This window comes from Monodon monoceros, unplaced genomic scaffold, assembly GCF_005190385.1.
Source record: "Monodon monoceros isolate NGI ecotype Baffin Bay Population unplaced genomic scaffold, NGI_Narwhal_1 Super_Scaffold_1, whole genome shotgun sequence".
Taxonomy (NCBI): Eukaryota; Metazoa; Chordata; class Mammalia; order Artiodactyla; family Monodontidae; genus Monodon; species Monodon monoceros.
Window position 1 is genome coordinate 86585692 of NW_021703765.1, and position 24008 is coordinate 86609699.

Genomic DNA, 24008 nt, shown 5'->3' on the forward strand with positions numbered 1-24008 from the left:
TGCAGACACGGAATGTGACTCAGTCCCCCAGTATGTTAGGAGAGGCAAGCGTGTGTCTGGTGTGCACAGATGTCTGGCTGGCCCGCCTCCCCCAGCCAGGGGCAGCATTGACCGCAAGACACCCCTAGCAACTTGTCAGAGCGGGGGTGGTGGTGTCTAAGGAAGATGGTGTCCATGTCCAGCCACCTGCCCTTGCCTGGGGGGCTTGGCAAGAAACCTATCCCAGGGGTGGGACTGGGGAGGTTGAGACTGAGGGGTGCACTGCCCAAACCCCTGGAGGGGTCCCAGGGGCCTTGTCAAAGGCAGGTCCTGACCCTGCAGGTGACGCTTGGAACAGCACACTCTTTGATAGGACTGTAATAGGACCCACTTTACAAGTATGAAGAGAAGAGACAGGATTAACCCTAATATATTTTAGATCCATGTACTGTCAGCTCTGTGTATCCGCGGACGCAGGGAGCTGACTGGGCTACATCATTTTATATGAGGGACCTGAGCAACCGTGGATTTCGGTATCTGCAGGGGGCTCCTGGAACCAGTCCCCCACGGACACCGAGGGACGGCTATATTCTAAGTAGTATCGTTTCAACATGTAGTCGGTATGAAAATTATCAATGGGATATTCCAGTATTTTTGTACCAAGTCTTGGAAAGGCAGCGTGTATCTAACTCTGCCCTTATGCAGCCCTTCTCAGTTGAGACGGGCCTCAGACTGGTCCATTGTGTCTCAGAGCCGGCAGGGTGGGGAGGTGAGCTTCCCAAGTTCACTTTCTCCCCACACTTGCTCCTCTTGTTGGTTTCCTCATTCCCTCGCTCAGCCAGCCTTGGTTTGACCCCTCACCACTGGGCCGCAAAGCCGGGCGCGTGTCAGCCTAGAACCTCCCCTTGAGCACCAGGCCTGTGTATCCAGGGCCAAGACCCTCCACTCAGATGCCACAGCCCCCGCACTGAGTGAGAACAAGCCAGAACACAGCTCTAAAGCTTCCCCGCACTTCAGTGGGAAGCCTTGCGTCTGCCCCGGTGATTGGGCCAGAAACGGGGAGCCACCTTCCACTGCTCACTCCCCTTCGCAGGCCAGTCCTTTGCTTCTGCCTCCTACATGTCCTTATGAGCAGGGTTTCATTAGAAAGTTCAAATGGAAACAAAAATTCACCATATAGAATGTGTGGGGTGCAGCTAAAGCAGTGTTCGGAGTGAGACCTCCAGCTTCAGTGCTCGTGTTAGAAAAGAAGACGGGTTCGAGATCAGTGACCTGAAGAAGCTAGAAAGAGAAGAGGAAGGAATCCTAAAGAAGAAAGGGGCGAATGCAAATGAGCGTAATTAGTGAACCAGGAAGCAAATGATAGAGAAAATAAAGCCAAAAATTGTTTCTTGGAGAACATCAGCAAAATTGAGAACTCCCTGGTTAAGAATGATCAAGCAAAAAAGAACGCAGATTACCAGTGTTACAAACAGAAAAGGTAGTAGCACTGCAGGTGCTACAGACGTGGAAGGGATGGCGCAGAAACGATTTTATTCCAGTAATTGAACAACCTAGGTGAAATGAACAAATGTTTTGAAAAATACAACTTGCCAAAACCGACATAAGATGAAATAGGTGATCTGAATAGTCCTGTACCTGTTAAAGAAACTGACTTTGTCACCGGGTGTCGTGCCTACCCGTCATGGCCAGCCCACCACCATCTCACCAGCAAAGAGAAGCTGACCTCACAGTCGGCCCAGGGACTGTGTTCAGCGACCGCGCCTGTGAGGCCGCGTGTTGCTAGTGCCATTTTCAGACGAGGGCACTGAAGCAAAAAACAAGCAGCAACAGCAATGACAACACGAGGAAGCATCTCCGTAACTTGCCCAAGACAAGCAGGAAGAGTGGCTGAGCCAGAATTCAAACCAGGTGGCTCGGCTCCAGAGTCTCTGCCCTTGACCCTGACCTTTCCGTGGAAGACAACAGCAGCAGCTGGCCAGCCCCCGTCTCCCTGCCTGTCTGCGGGCAGCGAGGTTCCTCTCAGGAGCTCATTTGAGCATGCCCTTCCCTTGCTGAAAGCGTTCTGGAAGGTCCCCTCCACCCTCGGGAAGTCCTGGCTCCTGGATATGGCCTGAGCTCCCCCTGCTCCCCCCCACAGCCTGCCTGCCAGCTCACTCACCCTGTGGCTCAGCTCCCGCGCCGCCCACCCCTCCGCACACGCCCTCCCTCCCCTGTGCCCGTGCCCCTCCCCCCCCTTTTTTTTTTTTTTTTTTTAATTTTTATTTTGACTGTGCTGGGCCTTCGTTGCAGCACGTGGGCTTCTCTAGTTGCAGCGCGCGGGCTTAGTTGCCCCGCGGCATGTGGTATCTTAGTTCCCTGAATGGGGACCCAGCCTGCGTGCCCCGCATTGGAAGGCGGATTCTTAACCGCTGGACCACCAGGGAAGTCCCCCGTGCCCCTCTCTTTCAGCTCACCCTTCTGCGGTGTGGTGATGACCCGTTTCGCATCTGCACCCCTCCACCAGGCCTGGTAACCCCGAGGCTGGCAGAGGGCTGGGCCCCTGGAGCCTCGGTAAACGCCGAGAGTGAGACAGAGAGTTGCAGAGTCCTGGGCGCACTCCACGTTGGCCCGTCCATCCTCCTCACCATCACACCTGTCGGCCGGGCCCACATTTGTTTGCCAGTTTGTTTAGGGGTGTTTCTGATCACTTACAAGACAGTTTCCAGACTGGGCCGGGTAGAGTCCTTCCAGAAGATTCACACTTGGCCTCTGGCAGATGAGCCTCATGGTGGGGAATAAGCTCTGACACCTACTAGCGGTGTGGCCTTGGGCAGGTGACTGCCCCTTGGTGCCTCAGTTTTCTCATCTGTACAGTGGGGTAATGACACCCCTCCCTAAGGGTTTTCGGTGAGTCAATTTAAAGTCAGAACCATTCTGGGTCCTGGCTAGCTGCTGTAAATGCCTGGCTCCTTTAATGTGGATGGTTTCTCCCACCTCCACCTGTTCTGAGGCCTGGGCTGCAGCTTGTGGGGAGGGGCAGCCGCGGGGGGCTTTCCTGGGTCGTTCTTCATCCTCTCCCCCTCCCACCCCATCATGCCGTCATCGTCATCATTGTCGGCTCTGCGCCAGCTTGGCTGGTACCACACACATGGAGGTGCAGTTCCAGGGTTAGGCGCCCGGGCTCTGCAGTGGCCCCAGGCAAGGACTCCTCCTTTCAGATGGCCTGTTTCCTCGTGTGTAAAGTGGGGCTGTCAATACTGCCTGCGCCTCAGGTTGCTGAGATGAAAAACTGAGTTGGCGTGCACGGTCCGTGCTAGATCCGCTCGTTTGCTGCTCTTACCGTGGTTACTGCTTTATCGTTATTCCCTGTAGAAGGGTTCCTCCTGCCTCCTGGGTGAGGCCTGGCCGGGCGAGGCTCAGCTTTGGCCTCCTTGGCACGCTCACCTGGCCCCATCCTGCAGGGGGAATCCGGCGGCCTGGCACGGCCTAAGGGCAGAGTGCTTGGCCTTTCCGCAGCGTTGGCGCCTGTGCCCGGGGCCTGCAACGTGGGCCCCCACCCCAGACAGGACCCTCACGCGGATGGAGCATGGGGGACTTGCTGAGGGGCGCTGTTGGGAGGAGGGCGGAGGGGAGTGGACACCTGGGCGCGGCCGGCACCCACCCCACGCCCCCGGCCCGCCGTGCTGTCACAGCCCGTTCGGCGTGTACTTCTTTGGGCTCTGTTGTCAGTCCCTGTCTGGGCCCGGGAATGCCTCAGTGACTACGACACGCGTTGGAGTTCCAGAAAGGCGTGACAGGAGTGGGGAGATTTGGGGGTGACAACAGGCCTGCCTGGAAACGGAAGGGGGTTGCTTTAGACCAGGGGATCGGGGCGGCCTCACCCAGGAGGTGACCCGAGCTGAGGCCCGAGTGACAAAGAGCCAGCTGGCCAGTACCCTGGGGTGGTGGCGCAGGGCCTGGGCAAGTGTGAATGCCACTCGCCCACAGAGGGGCCACTTGGGGGTTCTATGCTGCGCAGTGACGTGAGCTGAGTTACGCTTTTCAGAATTCACACTGGAGGAGGGCTGGGCGGCTGCGGGGAGGTGCTTGCGGCTTGACTTAGCAGACAGATGGGGCCAGCAGTGGAGCAGGCTGAGTGGCTCAGCCAAAGAGTGGAGGTGAGATGGAGCCCAGAGGACCCTGCTCTGGTGGCACACACACCCAGAGTCCACTGGCACGACTGGGGGCAGGACACGGCACACCACCCCTGTCCCCCAGCAAGAGGGACCACACTCAGGGCGTCGCGGACGCTCACATGCACTTGCTTACATAGAGCTCCCAGAGCCTGCTGGCTCCTCGGGTTGTAGCCTCAACTCAGCCAGCATCCCGTATACAGTCTGTTGCACGTCTCCATCCCCCATCTGTCCATCCATCCATCAGTCACCCATCTGTCCATCTGTCCACCCGGCCGAGTCCCGGGGAAGGACGTGGAGCAGCGGGAGGGGTGGCCAGCCTCCGAGGGCAGCAGCTCGCTCCCTGACCCTGTGCTGGCCGTGGGACCCTCCCCACTGTGCCGGGCCCCATGCCAGGTAGTGGGGACTTAGGACAGCCCCTGCCTATTGGGCACTCGCGGTCCAGCGACCCTGCTTCGCTCTCAGAGGGACACCTGGTGACGCAGGAGTGGAGGGAGCATCGGGAAGGATCCCTGGGAGAAGCAGGGCCCACGCCCAGAGCCGGGGCTCCTTAGGGCTGACTCCATGGTTCTGGAGCCTCCACCCCTTCGCAGCCCGGAGAACCGCCCCCTCCCTCCCGCTTCCCCGGGTCACCCGGCAGCTGCAGTACCACACTTCACCAGCAGGCGCTGCTGTCAGTCGCGGACGCCAGCCTGCAATGCTGCACTTGGGGTGACCATCCTCCACGCGGAGCTGGGGGGTGTGCTGTGCGCGTGCGGAGGAGAGGCCGTGCAGGCCGCCTTGTCGGGTGGGGCGGGGGTCCTGACCTTCCTCGCCCACCCCAGCGTCGGACTCGCCCACCAGCCCCCTCGTGGGTGTGTTTGCACGGTCTGTGAGAAGGGCCCCTCCCTGGGCCAGCCTTGCCCTATGGCCCTGCCCAAAGCCCAGGCTTCCCAGAGTGGGAGGTAGAGCACAGACGTGGAGCTCGGAGGGCGGGGCCGGGGGCGGGGGGCTGAACAGAGTAAAGTATGTGATGTCCTCACTGCTGTCACGTGCCAGGCCGGAGGGGGTACAGGTTCAGTGGGGTCAGGTGGCCCCCTGAGCGACAGGGAACGGGGTACAGAGCAAGTAGTCTGGGCGGCAAGGGGCTTCCTGGGCAGAGCTTTGGGTTTACAGCCCTGGGGCACTGATGTAGCGGGGGTGACAGAGGGGCTAGGGGGCGGGGCACCATGGGGAGGGGGGCCCCATCCCCGGCACAGCCTGGGCCTCGGACCCTGCTGCAGTCCAGGCTTCAGGTGGACCGGACAGGCTGTCGCCCCCCACTTAGCTGTGCCGGGCACCTGCTCCGAGGGGTCATGGAAGGCTTCGGAGCCCACAGAGCGCACTGGACACTGGGGATCGGCTGGAACGAGCAGGAGCCGCGAGTGGGGGCGAGAAGGCAGATGGGCTCTCACGGATGAGCGCAGCTCGGCCTCCCAGTCCAGCCCGTGGGGGCCAGTCAGGGCCATGGGCTTGACCCATGGCTGCCCAGTCGTCCTTGAGGTGCCCAGGGGAGTCACCTGGGGGGCCCAGGAGCGCTTGGTTTGCACAGGGGGTGGTCCCTGAGAGGAAATCGGGATGCTGGGAGGAGTGGGGAGTGAAGGAGGAGGGGCCTCCGCTGCAGGCCTGGGTTGCCATGTGGCCCCGGCACGGAGAGGCCGGGAGTGTGCGCGTGCGTGTTTGTGCGTGTTCGCTGAGTGGACACGGAATGGGGTGCCTGGGCTGTCGTGAGCCTGTTTCTGCAGGGGTGTAGTGGAGTTGGCCATGGCGGCACTGTTCCTGACTCCCTTCTCGCTGGGATGTGCCTGACCCTTGCCCCACCCCCCAGAGCCTGTCCCCCGACTGGTTTGAAGGAGACTCTGGGTGGCCTGAGCCGCAGCCCCCTTCTCAGGGTTCCCCAGGGTCTGCACTAGGCCATCCTCCACCCCTTCCCCTCCCAGGCCCGCAGGTGTGGAGGCCAAGTGGGTCTCTCCTTATCCTGGAGGCCAGTGCAGACCAGCCGTGGGTCAGAGGGCACCTCCCACCCCTGGGGGGCAGAGGGGAGAGGCATGGGGCAGAGCCCAGAGCCCCTGAGAATGTGTGTGTGCTCGTGTGCACTCCTGAGAGCTCCACGGGCTGGTGCTCGTCTGCGGGCAGAACCGTCTGGTGGGGCGTGAGCTCCTGCAGGGGCTGTCGCGTGTGGCTGTCCGGGTTGTGCACTGCACAGCTCCAGGGCCGCCACCCCACTGTCGCCAGAGGTGGCGCGTGCACGTGCATGCGTGCAGCAGTCGGGTGTGCGGAGGGCGCCTCTGCTCCGTCTGCGCTGCAGGACTCCATGGGTCGCGGGGGCACTGTGTGCGCCCTGCTTCAGCCAAGGGTCTCGGCAGGGTGGTGTGCGTGCAGGGCGCCGGGCAGGTGTCAGGAGCAGGTGGGCGATGGTCGGGATGTGGGCAGGAGAGGCCGGGGTGGGTTCACGTGGGGCCTTCCAGGGGCTCTCAGTCGCCCTCGTATCTGTGTGCTCTGGTGGGTGCTGGTCTGTGAAGGGTCTGGAGTCCTCGTGAGCCTGCTCACTGCCGGAGAGAGGGGTGCCGGGTGCCCCAGCCAGCCCCAGGGCATCCCAGGCCCAGGGCGTTTCCTCCCCCCACCAGGGGGGATGCCACCTGGTGTGCAGCTTGAGGGGCAGCCTGGGGACACCGCTGGGTCCCACCTCTTGAGCCCCTTCTCAGCCGCACCCCCTGGACTGGCCGCCCACTCCCCACACTCTGGGGGTCTGATCACCAAGTGGAACCACATGCTGCCTCTCTGTGGCCAAGTGCGCTTGGCGGCCGGCCCGGGAGACAGACGCTTCCTCCTGGGATGTGCCACAGAGCCCAGGGCGGGGAGGGGAGCCCTGCTGGCCGGAAAGCCCAGGACCCCAGGTGCTCCTGGGGTGCCTCAGTCTGAGGGTGGTGTCCCTAACCCTGCTGGTCTGAGGGAAGTGTCCTCTCCCCGCCCTTCTGAGGGCTGTGACCTGACCCTGCCAGCTGGAGAGCAATGCCCTGCTTCCACATATCCACCCGTCTAAAGGGGAGTGCTGGCCCCGCCAGCCTGAGGACACGTTCTGGTGGTGTGCCACCTTGCACGAGCCGATTGTTGTGTGTTCAGGAATTTTGCACACCTCGAGGAAAGCCTCGTTGCTCCCAGCAGTGCCGTCCCCTACCCTTCCCGATAGCCTCGTGCCCCACCTCCTCACCTTTCAGAGTGTCACCTTCTCAGTGAGGCCCTCCCTGGCGACCCTTCTTTGCTCTTCTCTGCCATAGTCCTTTCAAAGCACCTGTGGCCATTGCCGACCGTGTGCTGGCCTCTTTGTGGGCTTCAGGGGGGCGGGGCTTGTGTCTGTTTGTGTTCATTGCCCAGAACAGAGCCAGCTCATAGGCACTCGGTAAGCCTTGGGTGGGTGGATGGATGGATGGGTGGACGACGGGTGGGTGAATGGATAGATGGATAGATAGGTGAATGGATGGTGGTTGGATCGGTGGGCAGATGGATGAATGAGTGGACAGGTAGATGGGTAGATAGATGGATGGATGGATGCGTGGGTGAGTAGATGCGTGGATAGGTAGAAGGGTGAATGGATGGATGGGTGGATGGTTGGATGAGTGGGTGGCTAGATGGGTGGATAGGTGGAAAGGAGGATGGATGGATAAAGGATGGATGGATGGTTAGATGGATAGACCACAAGGCCCAGGGGTGGGCACAGGCACAGGGGCTCCCAGCTGCCCTCCCAGGACAATCAGTGCCCAGGGAATCTGATGTTATCTCTCCAGCTCCAGCTAGAAATGGAGGCATGGCATCCCTGGCCTTCTGGCATAGCTGGCTAGCAGCATTTCTGAGCTGCTAGGAAGCAGACAAGGCTACAGGACAGCCAGACCCGAGCTTGGGCTGTTTGGGGTCCTGGCCTAGGAAGAGAAGGTGACCAGCCATCCCAGTCCAGGGTTGGGGTGGTTCCCAGGGCACAGGACTCAGTTTTACAGGATTTTCTGGGAAATGGGGCTTTCAGAGCTAAAACCAACTGCCTGAGGAAGGCTGACAGACCCCAGCCTGCCCCCCTCTGCAGGGCACCACCGAGGAGTCCGGATAAGGCATCCTCTCTGAGGCCCAGCTTAGAGAGGAGACAACTTGTGTGAATGTATGATGTGGAATGTGGCATCCTCCCTCCTCCCATTTCCGCTGTGTGGGGGTTGTTCTTCAGCCTCTGCTTCCCCTCCTGCTTCGTTGGGTGTCCTTGCGCAGTGAGCAACCTGCACAACTATGCACAGCAGCCCTGCGCCAGGCCTTTCCTGTCCTTGCAGTGTCTCTGGGTCCAGCCTTCTTCTTGGGCAGGGACCTGCTCTGAGCCCAACCCAAAATACTGTCCCGCAGCAGTGAATGTGGGGCTCATGGGGGTGATTACTAATGATCAGAGCTGTGAGTCTCAACTGGAGCCGCAGCAGAATCCCCCAGAGGCCTGATGGCGCAGCAGGCCTGGGGTGGGGCCTGAAAGTGCGCACTTGCACTGCTAACAAGCTCCTGGGTCCCGCCGCTGCAGGTCCAGGGACCCCACTTTGAAAACCACTGGACTAGGACATTTGTTTTCTTGCAGAGGCTCCCTACCAGCAAGGCAGTGAGGAAGGTCCCCCAGGCTCCCATATTCCCTCCTTTTGGTGAGACTTGTCACGGGGTCCAGAGGCAAGAAAGGCCCATCCCTGCGGGGCAGTTAGAGCCCACTGGGGGCAACAGGGACACCTGGTGGCTTCTCGGTGCTGGAGAAGGGTTCCGGCTCACAAGCAGAACCTCTTACCCCCATAGTGCCTGTGCAGGGCTCTGTCGGCACCCACCTTTCACAGATGAGGAGACAAGCTCAAGCACAGTCAGAAGAGGCAGCGCTGGCCCAGGGGCTGCGCATTCACCGCCTGGCTGAGCACGATGGAGCTAGTGAGGCGGGGGTGCTCCTGCCTGGGCTAGGACTGGACCCCCACCCTGGGCCTGCCATGGGGAGCGAGGGTGGTATTGAGGCGTGGGCTCCCCCCCCGGCTGTGGCTGTTCCAGCTTCCCAAGAGGGCTGCCCTCCCCTGGGTCCTTGCACCCAGGGCCCGGGCTGTGGATGGTCACTGGTTCTGTGTTTTGTCATTACACTCTGCTGGCCACACAATGTAGGGGCCTGTGGCTTTGGGGAGTTGTGCCCCATCTCAGGGCTTCGGTTGGCCCTGGGGAGCAGGGGCTCTGAGGGGCTGCCTCGAGAGAAGCTTCTGGCTGAGCCCACCCTGGGGTCTGCAGGAAGAAGGGTGCAGGCCATAAGGTCCTGGGGACTCGAGAATATTCCAGAGCATAGCTGGTGCACCCTGCTGACCCGTCCTGACCTTCCGCCCTGCCTGGGGTCTCTGGGGCTGAAGGATGCTTATGACAAAACGGTTGGGTGTGGAGGACTGGGCCTGCCTCACCCCGTCGTGGTGCAGGTTCTGAGCGCTCCTGAGCTCCGCGAGCTTGTGCACTGGGCTGGGAGGCCTGGGGGTGGATAGGAGGGCAGGACGTTCACACGCCCTGCACGGCCCCCAAGCTGCCCCACAGGGACAGTGGCCGCCCCTGGAGCAGGGGTCATCGGGTGCTAGGCAGCGTGCAGGCCGAAAACCACGGCCTCGGTGTGCTGCTAGGAGACGTCAGACACGCAGACAAAGGTTTGGGCTGTCGGTGCGTGTCCAGACGAAGCTGTGGGAATGTTCCAACACAGGGAGGCTGGAGAGACCGGGAGGTGGTGGGATGGCCGAGCTCAGTGGGTCCTGCCAGGAGAGCACCAGGAGCTGGCAAGACATGGGTGGAGGCTGGCATGGTTCAGGGGTGGTGACTTCCTGGGCCAGGGAGGGTGGAGGTCTGGGGCTGTGATGTGCATCCCTGCCCCACAGTTTTGTGAGGTTTGAAACTATTTCCGAGTAAAAAGAAAGATGCAAGCAGGATTCTGGGTCCACTTTCCACACTGTCACTTAACCTCTCTAGGCCTTGGTTTCCTCGTCTGTAAAGTGGGCACAGAGCATCTAACAAGGCTTTTGTGTGAGGAGCAAAGAGCTGGGGGCCCACCAGGTCTACAGAAATTCTGGCAGATATATGACATGGCAGCACCTGTCCTAGTGAGTACTACTTGCTTCGTTCTGCAGATGACAGAACTGAGGCACAGAGAGGTTGAGTAATGGCCCTAGGACACAGAGCGGGGAGTGGCTCTGCAGACCTTGCAGCCCTGACTGCCCACCTTGGGTGGTGGTGAGGACTGAAGAGGCCCGGGAGTGACGTGCATGCCGGGAGCGGGGGTGAATTGCCGCCGGCCTGTCTTGACGCCCCGTGACCGGCCCTGGTGGAGTGGAAAAGGGCAGGGCGGCCCATTGGCCCGCTCGCCATCCGGGACTCTTTACAGCCGTCCACTGGGCCAGCGGGAGGAAAGGACAGACAGAGCTGGTAGCAGTTTATGCTGCTGAGTGCCCGCCCTTTGCTCTCTGAGGCATTCCTTTCCCATTCTGGGTAGGAATGGGCGGTAGTAGGTTGTAAATGTTTGGCTGTGCCCCTGGTGCCCCCGCCCCAGGCTTCAGCCCAGAGGGACCGGGTCGCGGAGCGGGGAGGAGGCCGAGCCTGGCTGTGCCCCGGCCCCACCCTGCAGGGTGTTTGCTGAGCCCGTCTCTCCCGTTCCCCAGATGAAGGTCACAGTGTCCAGAGGGGGCGACCACAACAGTGACGGCGACAGCGTCCGAGAAGCCACCAGCTCCCGGAGGAGCAGTTCTCGGGACCAGCTCAGTGACGTGAGTAGCCCAGCCGCTCACCGGAGCATTTCTGGGTCCCTGGGGCGACTGCCAGACCAGCCCCCAACCTTCAGACACTGCAAGCCGTTTGCTTAGGGGCCCAGAGTCTCAGTTGAGGGTTTCGTGCTCACAATTAGCATCTGCCTTCATTAAAACATGATTTTTCACTAATTAGGGCTTCCCCGTTAGGAGGGATTTAAATGAGGAGCAGCCATGAGGCACTGGCAGGGGCCCACGGAGGTGACCATGCTGGGGTGCAGGTCCTGCATCCCGCTGGGGGCAGGCTCGGGGTTGGTGCCAGGCTGGCAGCCGGCAGGGATGTCGATGGGGAATGACTCCCACAGATGTGTTTATTAAGAAGGGCAGGGGGAGTGTCCCTGGCCCGGTGAGTCGGTCTGGAACTGCAGGGAACAAGCTGGAAGCACTCCCACCTGCCCAGGTGGACCAGCCTGTCAGCTCGGGCTGGCAGTGGCATGGGTGTCCAGCAGTCCAGCTCTCTGCTGAGGCAGACACGGGGCCACGCGGAGGGGAGGGTGCGCCGCCGAGGCACAAGCTGGCCTGGGTCTGGGGACACCCTTCGGTGTCCTGCCTAAAAGACGGGTCCCTGAGCTCAGGTCCCGGGGTGGGTGTTCTTGGGGCCCAGTGTGCGGATGACCCAGGCAGGCAACACACAGGAGCTCCCACTGGGATTTGGCCCACCACAGTGGGGGTGCTGGGTAGCCCTCCAGGGCCCCCGGGTCTCCCTGGACCATGGAGAAGGGGATGGGCAGGTGATATAAGGGCTAGGGGTGGGGACAGAGGGGCCCCAGGGGGAGGGAGGACTCAGGCAGAAGGGGCCCCAGGAGGAGGCGCTGCTCGGGAAGAGAGGCCTTTGTCTTCTTGACCCCCAGCTGCAGAAGTGGCCGCAGAGCAGAGATGGGTTTTCTGCAGGGCTAAATGGAACGAGTCGTCTCTCATTATCATTTAAATGGGGGCTGGGGGAGGGCGGGCATGGGAGGCCGGGCTCCGATCTTGTTGCCACAAGATGGGAAAATAGGCTGGTAATTGTCTGGGGCCGCGGGGGCTGCCCTAGTTCGAACTCCTCTAATTGCCAGCCGGGGTAAACGAACGGAGACGGATTCTGAGCACAGCGCCGGCGGCGTGAGGGCGCAAGCTTGGGGACAATTATGGCACCCTCCCCACCCCATCAGCAGGGCCTGGGATTGGGCCACCCCTGCTGGTGAGGGACCCCCACTGCGGTGAGCTCGGCCTGGCAGACCCCAGGGGCTGGCCCGGGCCGGCCAGGGTCTGCCTGGGGAGGGGAGGGGTGGCCTGGCCTCAGCTGAGCAGAGCAGAGTGGTCCAGGCTGCAGTGGTCACCCCTCCCAGAAGAATCTTGGCATCTGGACCTCAGTGCGGTCTGGACCCTGGTCTGTGGGTCCCACAAACCTCAGACAAGCCCACCCTCGCTGACTGCACCAATGTCCCCTGCACACACACCTGCCCGGTCACCATGTCCTGTCCGCCTGGACCTCAGGGCTCAGCCCTAGTGACCACCGCCAGCCCTGGGGAGCTGCTGAAATGCACTTGACTGGTCTCTCCCGTCGGATCCGAAATGCCCTTTTGAACCAGAGGGCGCTCCATCAAGCATTGTTGGGGTCGCCCTCACAGGACCTCTGGGGTGGCTGCCAGCCTCCAGGCCACAGCTGACCCCCACATCTTGACATCTGAGGCCCCAGTTGCCCAGCTCCTCCTCCAGGAAGGCTTCCCGAGGCTTCCCGCTGGACCCTGTGACCTGGGAGGCTCGTGGGTGGTGAGGGAAAGGTCGACCTGAGCACAGAGAGGGGGTCAACCCCTGGCCCAGAACCCCGTGTGGAAAGGTGGGGTTGGTCCTCTGGGAGGGGCTGAGATCTGGCCAAGGGCTGAGCCCGTCCCCGAGGAACGTGGGGAGACCCCGCTGGGCTGGATCACATCTCCAGGTCTGGGGGTGGAAGGCTCCTGGTGTGGGTCTTCAAGCCAGGCCCCAGGCTGATCTGGGCTCCGTGTTGCTCGGCGTGGCCCCAGGCCAGAGTTCCGGCAAAGACCCCGGAAGGGGCTGCCGGTCTCTGCCCGCTCAGGTCCTCGGAGGAGAGGGTGGCCATCAGGGGCTGCCCCCGGTTCCTGACTGTCCTTCTTCCTTCCCTGCAGAGCTCGGCGCAGGCGGTCTCAGGCAGAGGTTACTCCGTAAGTCTCCCGCCCTGCTTCTGCTGCTGCTCCCCGCACCCCGGCCCTCAGGAGTCCCGACTGTGCCAGGCGCTGCCCCCAGGCTGGAGGGGGGGGTTGGTGCAGGTTGGGGGTGGGGCCAGAGGCTGCAAGGGAGCATCCCTCCTGGGGTCCTGGCCTGCGAGGAGTGTGGGTGGGCCGGACACTCTGCCTCTGGGTCCTGTGGGACAGCACTTGGTGTCAGGGGTCCCACCCGTGGAGCAGCTGCCCCCTAGCACCCTGACACCATCTCCCGGACCATACTCGGCCGGGCCGGAGAGTCTGGACCGGGGCATGAGCCCCCAGCCGCTTAGCTGTCGTCTGGGGCCCAAGGGCAGGAGGGAGACGGCCTGCTGCCGCCTGATACTCCAGCCAAGGGGGGTCCCGTCCCTGTCCCCCAGCCCCCTCCTCACGACTTCATTTCATTTCCTCTTAAGTATCAGGAGGACTGTTAATGACACCATAAAACCCAGAGCTCCATAAAAGCCATTTCTGCGGATTTACAGCCGTTTTGGCTCATTGGAGGGCAGGGGCCTGGACTCCGCCCGCCTCATCCCCGCAGCCCCTGATTTACTGCGAGTTCCAGAGTTCCAGGGTTTGACGGCAGCCTCTCTAAATCACAGGGGCTTTTTATAGGGTGTGTAATTAACCCATTAATTCCCCGGGGGGCAGGGACAGCCATGGATCCCTGGCCGTCCTCTCCCCCAGCTCCCCGACCCCCAGGGTCCGCTGGCCCAGGCAGCTCTGCCTTTTGCCTCTAACCCCGGGCCAGGCCATAGCGTCTGCGAGCCTTTGACCTGGGGGGCTGGACACTTCTGGGTGCTGGTCCTGGGTGCCACCAAGGGGTGTCTTCCTGGGGAGGCCCTGCCCTCCTTGGGCAGCCTTGGTGCTTTCATCTGTGGTCACAGTCATGGTTGGTGGCCCGTGCTGTCCCTTCCTCCCGTGGACCTGGGCGGACCTGACACACCAGCCTCCCCTGGAGCTGACTGTGTTGGCAGTGACATTCAAGCCAGGAGCTGGGCCAGGACCAGGGCTGTGGGAGATGGTGGGCAGTGTGGGCAGGTCGGCATGGGGGCAAGCTGGCACGGTAATGGGAGCCAGAACACCCACCGGCCTGCATCGGCCCCAGAGGGTCCAGGAGTCCCGAGAGGCTGAGCCCAGGGACGCCTTGTGTGGAGCCTCCCGCTGGCTCTGAGATGCCCGGGGCAGCTGGGGTCTCCCTGCCCCAAGTCTCCTTGCCAGAGCTGCTGGGCGGCCCTTCTGCTTCCAAATCACCATGTGTCATTCGTGGTTTCTCCCCAGAATGCTGCTTTGAATGTTTCCTGGAGAAGAACCTGTAATTAACATGCCAGCTGCTTGCAGCTTAGCTCCGTACCGCCGCTGCACTGGGGTGACAGATGGTGACGGGCAGGGGCCCAGCCTGCTGCTCAGCCGTGGGGTTCCTGAGCCATGTCTGCAGCAGCCTGCGTGTGCGCACCAGGCCCTGGCGTGAGCAGATGTGTCCGCAGGTCCCTGACGTGTGCTGGCCAGCACTGCAGGGCATGCGTGGTCAACCCGGCCCGGGTGGCACTCTTGCCCAGTTGGCATGGTCGCAGGTGGGGCTGCCCCTGCAGCTGGAGGAATGGAAATGGGCCCAGAGGACCCTTCCCCAGCAGGCAGCGGCTCGGGGCTGGGGGCAGGCAGGCGGCTCTGCCAGGAGACAGGGGGCTGGGGTTTGGAGGCCAGCTGGGCTGAGCTCAGGGTGGCTGCAGTCCTGCCTCTAGACCCAGATTTCACTGTGGAGGCCTCAGACACACCTGAGGGTGCCACTCAGGTTGGGGGCCGTGTCTGTGTGTGGCTCTCAGTGAAAGGGGAGTGTGTGTTGTGTACCCCTGTGTGTTGACATATGTCGGTCACATGCACGTGCCTTGAGGCGGTGTCTCTGTGTGGCCATGCGGCTGCACGCCTGCGCGTAGAAGCGTTACGTGTTTCTCTCTGGCCATCTGTGTGTGTGTCTGGGTCTTGTCCTCTCGCATGTCTGTCTGGAGGTGCCCGGATGTGTCTGTGTATGTAGCAGGTGGGTGTGTGCCACACGTGTGTGTCTGCATGTAAGTGTCCATCTGGGAGCCTGTGACCGGATGTGGCACGGGTGCATCTGTACATGTACAACTGTGATTCTGCAGTACGTGTGTGTGTGTGTGTGTGTCTGGCCACGTGGCATTGCGTATGGGTGTGTACCTTGGCCTGTGTGTCCCTTGCCGTCTGTGCGTGTCTGCAGTTGGGGCCTCAGGCCCAGCAGGGGTCACGCTTGTCCTTGCCTCTCCCCGACAGCGTCCCCCCACCCCCATACTAGGTGACAGGGCGGCGGGGGGGGGCATTTGTCACCTGACCTGGTTTATAGACCGTACTTAAAAAAGTTTAATTTGCCGAGATTTATCCCCAGCAAATCCCCAATTATCGTTCATCCTCAACAGCGTCTGTCCCGAAAGCTCCGTGCAACCTCCCCTGCCCGCCATCAAAGGTTCATTAGTGCCATAAAATTACTTAGAAAGTGATTTTCCTAATTTGACTGCTTGCAACCAAGGACACGAGGATTCGTCTCCCGCCGAAGCAGGGGACTTGGGGCTTTCCTGTATTAAAGAGAAATGAGTATCTAGACTCCCGCCGGGGCGGGAGGCTGGCCCTGCCCCCACCCCAAGTGTGCTGCCCGGGGACGGGAGCGGAGGACGCCAAGCGGCAGTGACGCCGCGGTGACCCCGGCAGGTGTCCCACGCCACCCTCGGGGTGGACGTTGTTATCCTGGCGATGGCTGCCCACCCTGTAGATGAGGGCGCTGAGGCACGGGGGCAGAGAACCCGCTGCAGCGCCCACTGTCAGGAGGGGTCTCTGCTAAGGGACCCCCAGCCCTGGCCACACCTCGGCGTCCGTGCCGTCCCCTCCCGCCCGGCCCCGCCTGCCCCCAGCCCCTGCTTGTCACCGATGGGAGGAAGCCTGCCCGCCACCTTGCCCGCCTGAGCCCAAGGCACAGCACCCAGCTGGTTGCCTCCCGCCCTCACTGGCCAGTCTCAGCTGAGCCGCCGTCCTCCCGCCCTCCCCTGGGCTTGGGTGCATTTGTTTCTTCCCTCCTCCCCTCAAGACACCTGGGTTGAGCGTCTGCTCTGCACCAGTCACCGCCCTTCACGGCAGGCTGGAAAGGAATCAAACAGCCAAGGCCCCTGCCCCGGGGGTGCGTAGCGTCCCTGTGGAGGCGGTGAGCGCTGCGAAGGAGTTTGCTTGGCGTGGCGGGAAGGCCTCCCCACCTCACTCTGACACCGGAGCGGCCCTGACACACACGCACACACAGGGAGCGGCCCTTGCCGGGGGGCCCACATGTGTCGTGTGTCGGGAACAGTGCGGGGGTGGTCAGTGAGCCTCTAACTCTGGTTCCCAGTAGAGTGGTGGAGGGCTGGGAGGAAGGGGCACCTGCCTGCACCCTGGCCTCCAGGATGCCCAGGCTTGCCTGGGTCGGGCGGGACCCCACCTGCCAAACCTGCCAGGTGGCCCCCGTACACACATACACACGAGGCATGGTTAGCTGATGGGCGTGACTGCCTCAAGGGGGTTTCTGGAAATGAACTCTGAGCTGTTGGCTGGGCTGCAGAGAGCCTGCCAATCTCACGTCACCTGCACTGCAGCACCAGCCCCGGGTCTCAGGGACCTCCACACCTCGCGTTCCTGGCGCAAGTGGGTGAATAAGACGTGTCAAGGCCCAGCTGGCGCCCTGCCCCAGGGCCACGGAGGGGGCTGCTGCGGCCTGTGGCGCGCCCCTGGCTGGTCCCTTCCCCTCGGAGCCTGGGCAGTAGGGCAGAGTTAAAACTAGCAGCTGGCGTGGCCCAGACAGAGCCGACACGAGGGCTGGCAGGGCCCAGGCTGGCGCTGTGCCCAGCCAGCTGTTGCCGAGGACGTCTGTCTGGAGGGGCGGGGAGGGGGGCCGCCGGGGCTCATTGTCAAGGAAACACCTCGACATCTGGGGTCACGGGAGGCTCCTTTCCTCCCCATTCTGGGGCTTGGTGCCAGCTCGTGGTTGGTGGCCTCAGTTCCTCTGACGTGGGCCTCCCCCGGCGGGCTGGTTGGGCTTCCTCCAACGTGGTGGCTGGTTACCAGGGTCCCGAGAGCTTGGAGGAAGCGGTAGTGGTGGTGTGGCCTCAGCTCCGGGTGGCATGGCGTGGCTTCCTGAGGCTGTGTTGTCGTAAGCACCCCTTAGGCTCGTGGGGAGAGGCTGTGGATGCCTCCCTTCTCTGGTCAGAGTGTCAGCACCTCACGAGAGGGGTGCAGGCACCTGGGCAGCCTGGGGAAGCACAGGCCACTCACTAACCGGAGCCCCTCCCCACTCTGACGAGGCCTCTCACACTCAGGGGCGCAGCGGCTTCCGCTGGGGAAGTCAGCCGTGCACGCGCGTGTGACAGCTGGCATCAGCCCGCGCGCAGCCCTGTGAGGTGCGGCAGTGGCCGAGGCCAGCTGCGCTCTAGCCACGACGGCAGGGCCGTGTCCCGTGCCCCGCGTGTGCACGCGCCCGCCGCCCTGTGGCTCCTGCCGGCCCTCCTCCCGGACGTGCTCGTCGGGGCTCCCGGCTCCACACTCAGCTTTCTGCCCCGCCACCCTCTCTGGCAGGAGCGAGCGGCACAGCCCTGCCTTCTGGGAGCCCCGGTCTGGGGCTCGGGAGGGCAGAGCAGGTGGCCCCCGGGGACGGGGTACCTGGTTGGCCGCCTGCAGGTCACTTGCTAGCTTTGCCCGTAAGCCAGGGGCGATCGTGGCTGAGATGAGGTGCAGCACGTGGTGGGGGACTCGGCTCTCGTGAGCCTTCAGGGGCGGGAGGGCTGGTGGACGCGAGCGGCAGAGTCCTGCTGGCTGGCAGAGGCACCCGGGGTGCCCCTGGGCTGTCCTGAGGCCTGCCTGCCCCCGTGCCCACCGCGGGAGCGGCTCAGCGCCCTCAGCCCCTGCAGCGCCCCCTGCACGCTCTGGCAGCCCGGGCCTCCGCTAACCCGCCCCGCTGCCCCCCTCGCAGCCCGCGGCAGGCTCCGTCTTTATGAGGCGGGTTTACAACATCCGTTACCCTGCTTCTCGGGCCACTTCCGAGCAGCCGTAATTTGTACAAAAGCAATAAAAGCCCGTCAGGCTCTCCCTGGAGCTGGGAACTGCATCCTCGTCCCGCCTCCGAGCACAGGACAGTCCTCAGCCGCCCGCTGGGAAGGGGTCGCCAGGGACGGCGGGTGTGCGGTGGGCAGTGTCCTCACCTGTGATGCAACCCCAGCCCGTGCCCAGCCAGCCTTCTGTCAGGAGGCACCGTCTGCCCATACATCCATCCGTCTGTTCGTCCATTCTTCCATCGTCTGTCCTTCACTTGGCCCACCTCTCAGGGTCCTGGGGTGCAGCTGTGCCCCACGTTCGACCAGGCAGAGGACACGGAAGTCCTTCCCTGTGGGTTGATGGAGAGCCTGTGTCCCGCTGCCCCTGTCATCCGGCACCTCTCCTGGCCTGGCTTGGGGCAGGGGGGTCAGCACCGCCTCCTCGGCCAGTTGTGAGGGGTTCTGAACGAGGCATGTGGGTACATCCGTGGTTGTTATTCCCAGGGAAGCAGACCGTGATGTGTTCGCCTTGGGAGCCAGGGCCAGGAGGGGAGAGCGCCCAGGACAGCTGGACCGTTCTTTGTCGCTGACCTGGGTCGGTGGATGTGGCACCAGGAAGGGAATGGCCCTCAGGGCCTCTGCTCAGCTTCCTGTGAGCGGGCACTGGGTGGGGGGCCTCTCTAGGCAGGGGGCAGCAGGTTCTTCCTAAGAGGGGTCTAGGCCCCAGATAGAGAGGGACAGAGTGATAAATAAGAGAAGCAGGTGACCTGCACGGTGCTGTAGGCGTAGGTGGTGCAGGCACAGGGGTGCTGGTATGGGGGGTGGGTACTAGCTTTACACGGGGTGCTGGTGTAGACAGAGGAGCGGTCATGGGCTCGGGATTTTACCGGCACGAGCGGCCCCGAGTGGAGCCGTGTGCATCTGACAGGTCTGCCTGCCGGGGCTTCCCAGGGGCGCACTCTGAACCCGTCTGTCTGTGGCCATCCTCTGCAGGCAGCCGGGTCCTTGGCCCCTGACTCTGCTGTCCCGCACAGAGGTCAGCCTGCCAGGGCACGGGGTGTGCAGCAGGCAGGCCAGGGCAGCATGCCCTTCCCCTGAGGGCTCCAGCGTCTGGGCCCCTCCGGGGTCCTGGGGACCCGGCCTCCCGGCCAGGAAACCTCCTGCGGCCACCCTCTGTCCGGCCAGACACTGGGGTGGGAGAAGGAGGCGTCCCGTGCTCCCCGGGGGTCCCTGGCCCAACCTCTTGGCCCTGAGCCCGCATCGTTCCCTCCGCCCCACCGCTGTGTGCTGCTTGCCCTCTCATGAAGCAGCGCCCCAGCGTGTGCTGCGGGGAGGCCGTCTCAGAGCCCCCACAGGTCACAGTCAGGTTGGGGTGGCACAGACCTGGACAGCCACCTGCCTCTGGGAGCCCTGGGCCCCCAGGCCCCTTGGCCTCTGGGCGCTTGACCCGGCAGGACGGCTTGGCCCTCCGGGTGGTGAATATTCTGGCTCCTAGCTCTGCTCTGTCAGGAACACGCTGGAGCCGCCTCCAGGAGGGTCAAGTGTGGCCCCCAGGTGTCGATCAGGGGAGGAGCAGGGATGGCAGGGCCAGAGGCCGCTAGCCCCTGCCCGCCTGCAGCCTGCACTGTCAGTCCGAGGCCCTGCGAAGCCTGAGGGGCTGAGCGGCCCGCTGGGCAGGGCCTAGCAGGGCCTCAGGTTGGGAGAGGAGGTGAAGCCGCCGGGCTGGGTGCCACCCGGTGCCCCAGTCGTCTCATCTGCAAGACAGTGGAGCCCCGGGACCCGCCCCACAGGGCCGCGGGGAGAACCCGCGAGCCTGCCAGGCGCCTGCTATTACCCTCTGCGTGCGGCGGGTCGCTGTCACACTCCACGTGTCTGCCGAGGGCATCACTGAGGCCTGTGGCCTCTGCGCCGCCCGCCCTGGGGGCACAGGATAGCGAGTCTTGGGGTCCCTGCCCTGGTGGGGAGAGGGTGGGAGAAAGCAGATACATCAGCGGCAGGTGCTTCCAGAGAGTGCTGGCTGCTGCAGAGGGCATCTGGGGGCAGCATCCCAGGAAGAGCCAGCAGGGAAGTCGGGCCAAGGGCAAGTGCAAGCTGGGGTGCAGGTGCGCCAGGGGCCCGAAAGGAGGAAGGGAGGGGCCCGCCAGCCCATGGCTTCAGCAAGGCTCGTCCCAGCTGCCCAAACACATCAGGCGTCGGCACTCCTCTGGGTGGGTGGCTCCACGGGAGCTCTGGGGAGTGGTCAGCAAGCCGGACTGGAGGCTGGGAGGCCCTCTGCTCGCTGGGGGCCTGAAGCTTCAGGCGGGGTTGTCCGGGCCTCGGGTTTGACATGGGTGTCACCCGTCTGTATCTTGTGCTGTTATCTAAGCAAGGGTCGGATTTAGTGGCAAGAGAGCATTCATTCGTGAGGAAACCTCAAGTCTCCGTGGCATCTTGCAACCATCTTTAAAAGGCTCCCCCCACCCCCCATTATTTTATTTCAAACCGCAGCAGACCCACGAAGAGGCATCAGCCCACTGCAGAGGTAGCAGCTGAGACGCACGCACCAGCCCGCCCAGCGCTATGGAGCCGCTGACGGGAGAACACCCGCAGCTGGCCTTGCGGGGTCAGGCCTTCAGGGGGCCTTGGATCTGGGCCCCCCTTGGGCACTTAGCAGGCACTGCCAGGAGAAGCTACCCCGGACACCGTACCAGCCCCTGCCCTGCAGGCACCTCCATCCCGATGCCGAGCCCCTGGCCTCCGTACGGGGTCCCTCCCCTCCCCTGCTCTCCATGTGGAAGGCTCTGGGACATTCTAGAAACCACTGGCCCCCAGAGCTGTCTTGTCGTATCCCACTGCTTTGTGCACTCAGCTCTGGGCGTTCGGCCCCCATAGCTGGGCGGCAGGCCGCAAGGTGGCCTCACTCATACTCCTGGCTCCTGGGTGGGCACAGACCCACCCTCTCCATGGCAGCTCGAGGCCCTCCACGGGGGTCTCCCTATGGGATAGTGGGGCGGCTCGGGGCTCTCGGGGGGCAAGGCAGCCCTGGGGCTGGCCTGGTGGCACGTGTGCCACTTTCCGTTGGTCGGCTCAGCCACGCCAGCCCAGGTCCGAGGGGAGGGGATGGGCCTCTGCCCTCGATGGGAGGGCGACCGAGAACATGCCTGCTGCGGTGTGGCCCTGCCGCCTCAGGACGCCCCTCGCCAGGCCAGCGAGCTGCTTCTCACTCGTGTGTTTGTCATGGTTGCTAAGTAACCAGTTGCCCTGACTTAGTTGCTTAGGGCAGCAGCGTTCACGATGAGCGTTTCTGAGGGCGGGCATTCAGGGGCGCTTGGCTGCGGACCTCTCCAGAGCGCAGCCTGCAGTGGGGCGGGGGGGCGGTGAGGCCCAGCTCTGGGCAGCGTGGTCACTCTGCAGTGGGCTCTGGGAGGGCTCGTGGGGGCCACCACAGCCCCCTCCCCAGGTTCCTCCCCCGCCCCTCTGGACAGGCGGCAGCTTCTACCCCTGGTCCCACTCGTCCCGCCCCTCTCGGCCTGCGGGGCGGCTGCAGAGGGGCGGCTGCAGAGGCGAGATGCGGCGGGCGCCCACCCCTCCTGACCCAGCCTGGGGTGCCAGCAGACCCTGAGCAATTCAGGCCCCTGGAGGCCCCTCCCCCCTCGCACGAGCCAAGGACTCTCGTGCAGTCTGGTCCTGTCCCTAGAGCCTGGACGCCGACGCTCTAGGGAACCCCTCAAGGCCACGGCCACATGTGCCAGGAGGCACGGCTGGAGGGACGGTCATTCTGGGGAGCGGGTGGGTGACAGGCAGGCCGCTGGGAGTGAAATTCAATTATGTGGAACAGGCGGGGCTGCCAGAACCCAGAAGGTTAGGAATTAATGTTAACACCGTTCTGGTTAAGACTTTTTGTGTTGATAAATAATTCATAAGGCAGTTAGCGCTTTGAGTCTGACAACAGGAGAATATATTAATACAGTCGACTCCAAAAAGGTCAGCGGCGGGTGGCAGGGGCCATCTTTTATTCATTCCTGACATGGGATCGTTCATTATTCCAGCCCAGTGAAGGCTGCGGGGAGAGCCGCCGGTGAGAAAAGGGAGAGCGGGTTTGGTGTGACCCACCGTCCTGGGTGTGGAGGAAGGACTGGACCCAGCAGGCCCCAGCGAGGCCCCTGAGACGAGCCGAAAGCTGCAGCAAGGCCCCGCCTGTTCCCCTGCAGCTCGGGCGGGGCCGGGGGTGGGCGGGAAGTGGGTCCTAAAGCGGTGACTGCTGGCCGTCCCCAAGTATTTGTGGCGCCCTCGCTGTGGGGCCAGGTACCACTCCAGGCCCCAAGGTCAGAGGATTGAAGAGAACCCAGAAATCCCCGCTCTCGTGGAGGCCATGGAGGGAGGGGCAGATGGGAAAGAGGGGAAGCAAGTCAAAGGAGTGTCGTGTCAGCAAAATTGCACGGAGCGGATGAAGCAGGAAGGGGAGAGCATGTGGAGGGTGCCCTGAGGCTCGGGGTCCAAGGGTGCCATCCGAGGAGAGGCTCGGAGGAGGGGCCCGGCCTCTCCGGGTACCTGTGGCATTGGCGTTCCTAAGGGGAATAGAGTGCGTGGGACCCTAGCCATCACGTGAGCATTTGTGTGTCAGTGTGTGTGTGTGCTTGGGCATGTGTGCAAGTATGTGTACAGGTGTGTGCGTGTCCACGACAACGTGAGTACACGTGTGTACATGCAGGTGTAATTACAGTCACAATGTGGCCGGCCAGTGGCAGGGGGATGTCAGGTGAGCTGGTGGCCCGTGAGGCCTGTGGAGATTTGGGGACGTCACGTTTGCCCCGGGAATGAGGCGGATGTCACTCCTGGCACTGAGCACTGATGTGGCTGCTGCTCTGTTGCCAGGAGCTGCTGGTGGGGACAGATGAGGCATAGAGCGGAGGATGGGGGCTGCAGAGATAGACACGTTTGGCCCGTCTGGGGGCAGCAGATTTGCTAATCGGCTGGCGGAGCCTGCGCGGAGGGCTCAGGGAGGGCTCCCCGGAAGGACGGGGCTGCCCTCCGCGCCCCCTGTCCCCGCATCCTGCATCGCCCCTCACGGTGGGACCACATAACCCCAGCACAGAATTAGAAAGCAGAGAGTTCGGCCCTTGGTGAAACTGATGGGAAGAGAAGTTGCTGGGGGAAAATGACTCGTTCATGATGTGAGTGCCAGGCCTGAGTCCTGGCGTGGATGCGCAGAGCAGAGGCCGTGGGACGTTTGCAGTGCGTCCTCATCGCTCTTGGAAAAGTTACCCACAAGGAGATGCCCCAGTTCTCCTTGGTATCTGTGGGAGCTGCACCGGGATAAAATGAAAAGTAACTTTGTGTTGTTCGTAACAGGGTCAAGGCTCTGGTGATACTGAGCAGGTTGTCAGCTTTGTGAACTTTGTCTAACAGAACATTCCAGAATTATGTGAGGTGCTAGGCAATGCTGTGGGTACGGCCCCCAGCACAGGCAGAGCCCCACTCTGTGTGACACCCAAAGCACCCTCTGGATACCGACCCTCGAGACCCCATGAGGGGAGGAGGAGGGTGGGAGCGGCCAGTTGTCAGGGCCCAAGTCATCCAAATGCTCGTTCATTCATCCCCCGCCCGTGCTGTCCGGGGTCTGTGTGTACCCCACGAGTCATTCATTCATTCACTCCCTGCCCGTGCTGTCTGGGGTCTGTGTGTACCCCACGAGTCATTCATTCATTCACTCCCTACCCCTTGCTGTCCAGGGTCTATGTGTACCCCACGAGTCATTCATTCATTCACTCCCTGCCCCCTGCTGTCCGGGGTCTG

The 24008-nt window shown here is 62.8% G+C and overlaps 1 protein-coding gene across 1 annotated transcript in view; it reads left to right on the plus strand.

Moving 5' to 3' along the window:
* The window catches only part of FBRSL1 (fibrosin like 1), a 113405-nt gene that overhangs the window by 44965 nt on the left and 44432 nt on the right, over positions 1-24008 (plus strand). Inside the window, exons 11-12 of the mRNA XM_029218478.1 lie at positions 10826-10930; positions 13096-13131. Coding sequence (XP_029074311.1) covers positions 10826-10930; positions 13096-13131 — 141 coding nt within the window. The remainder of the gene's footprint in view (positions 1-10825; positions 10931-13095; positions 13132-24008) is intronic.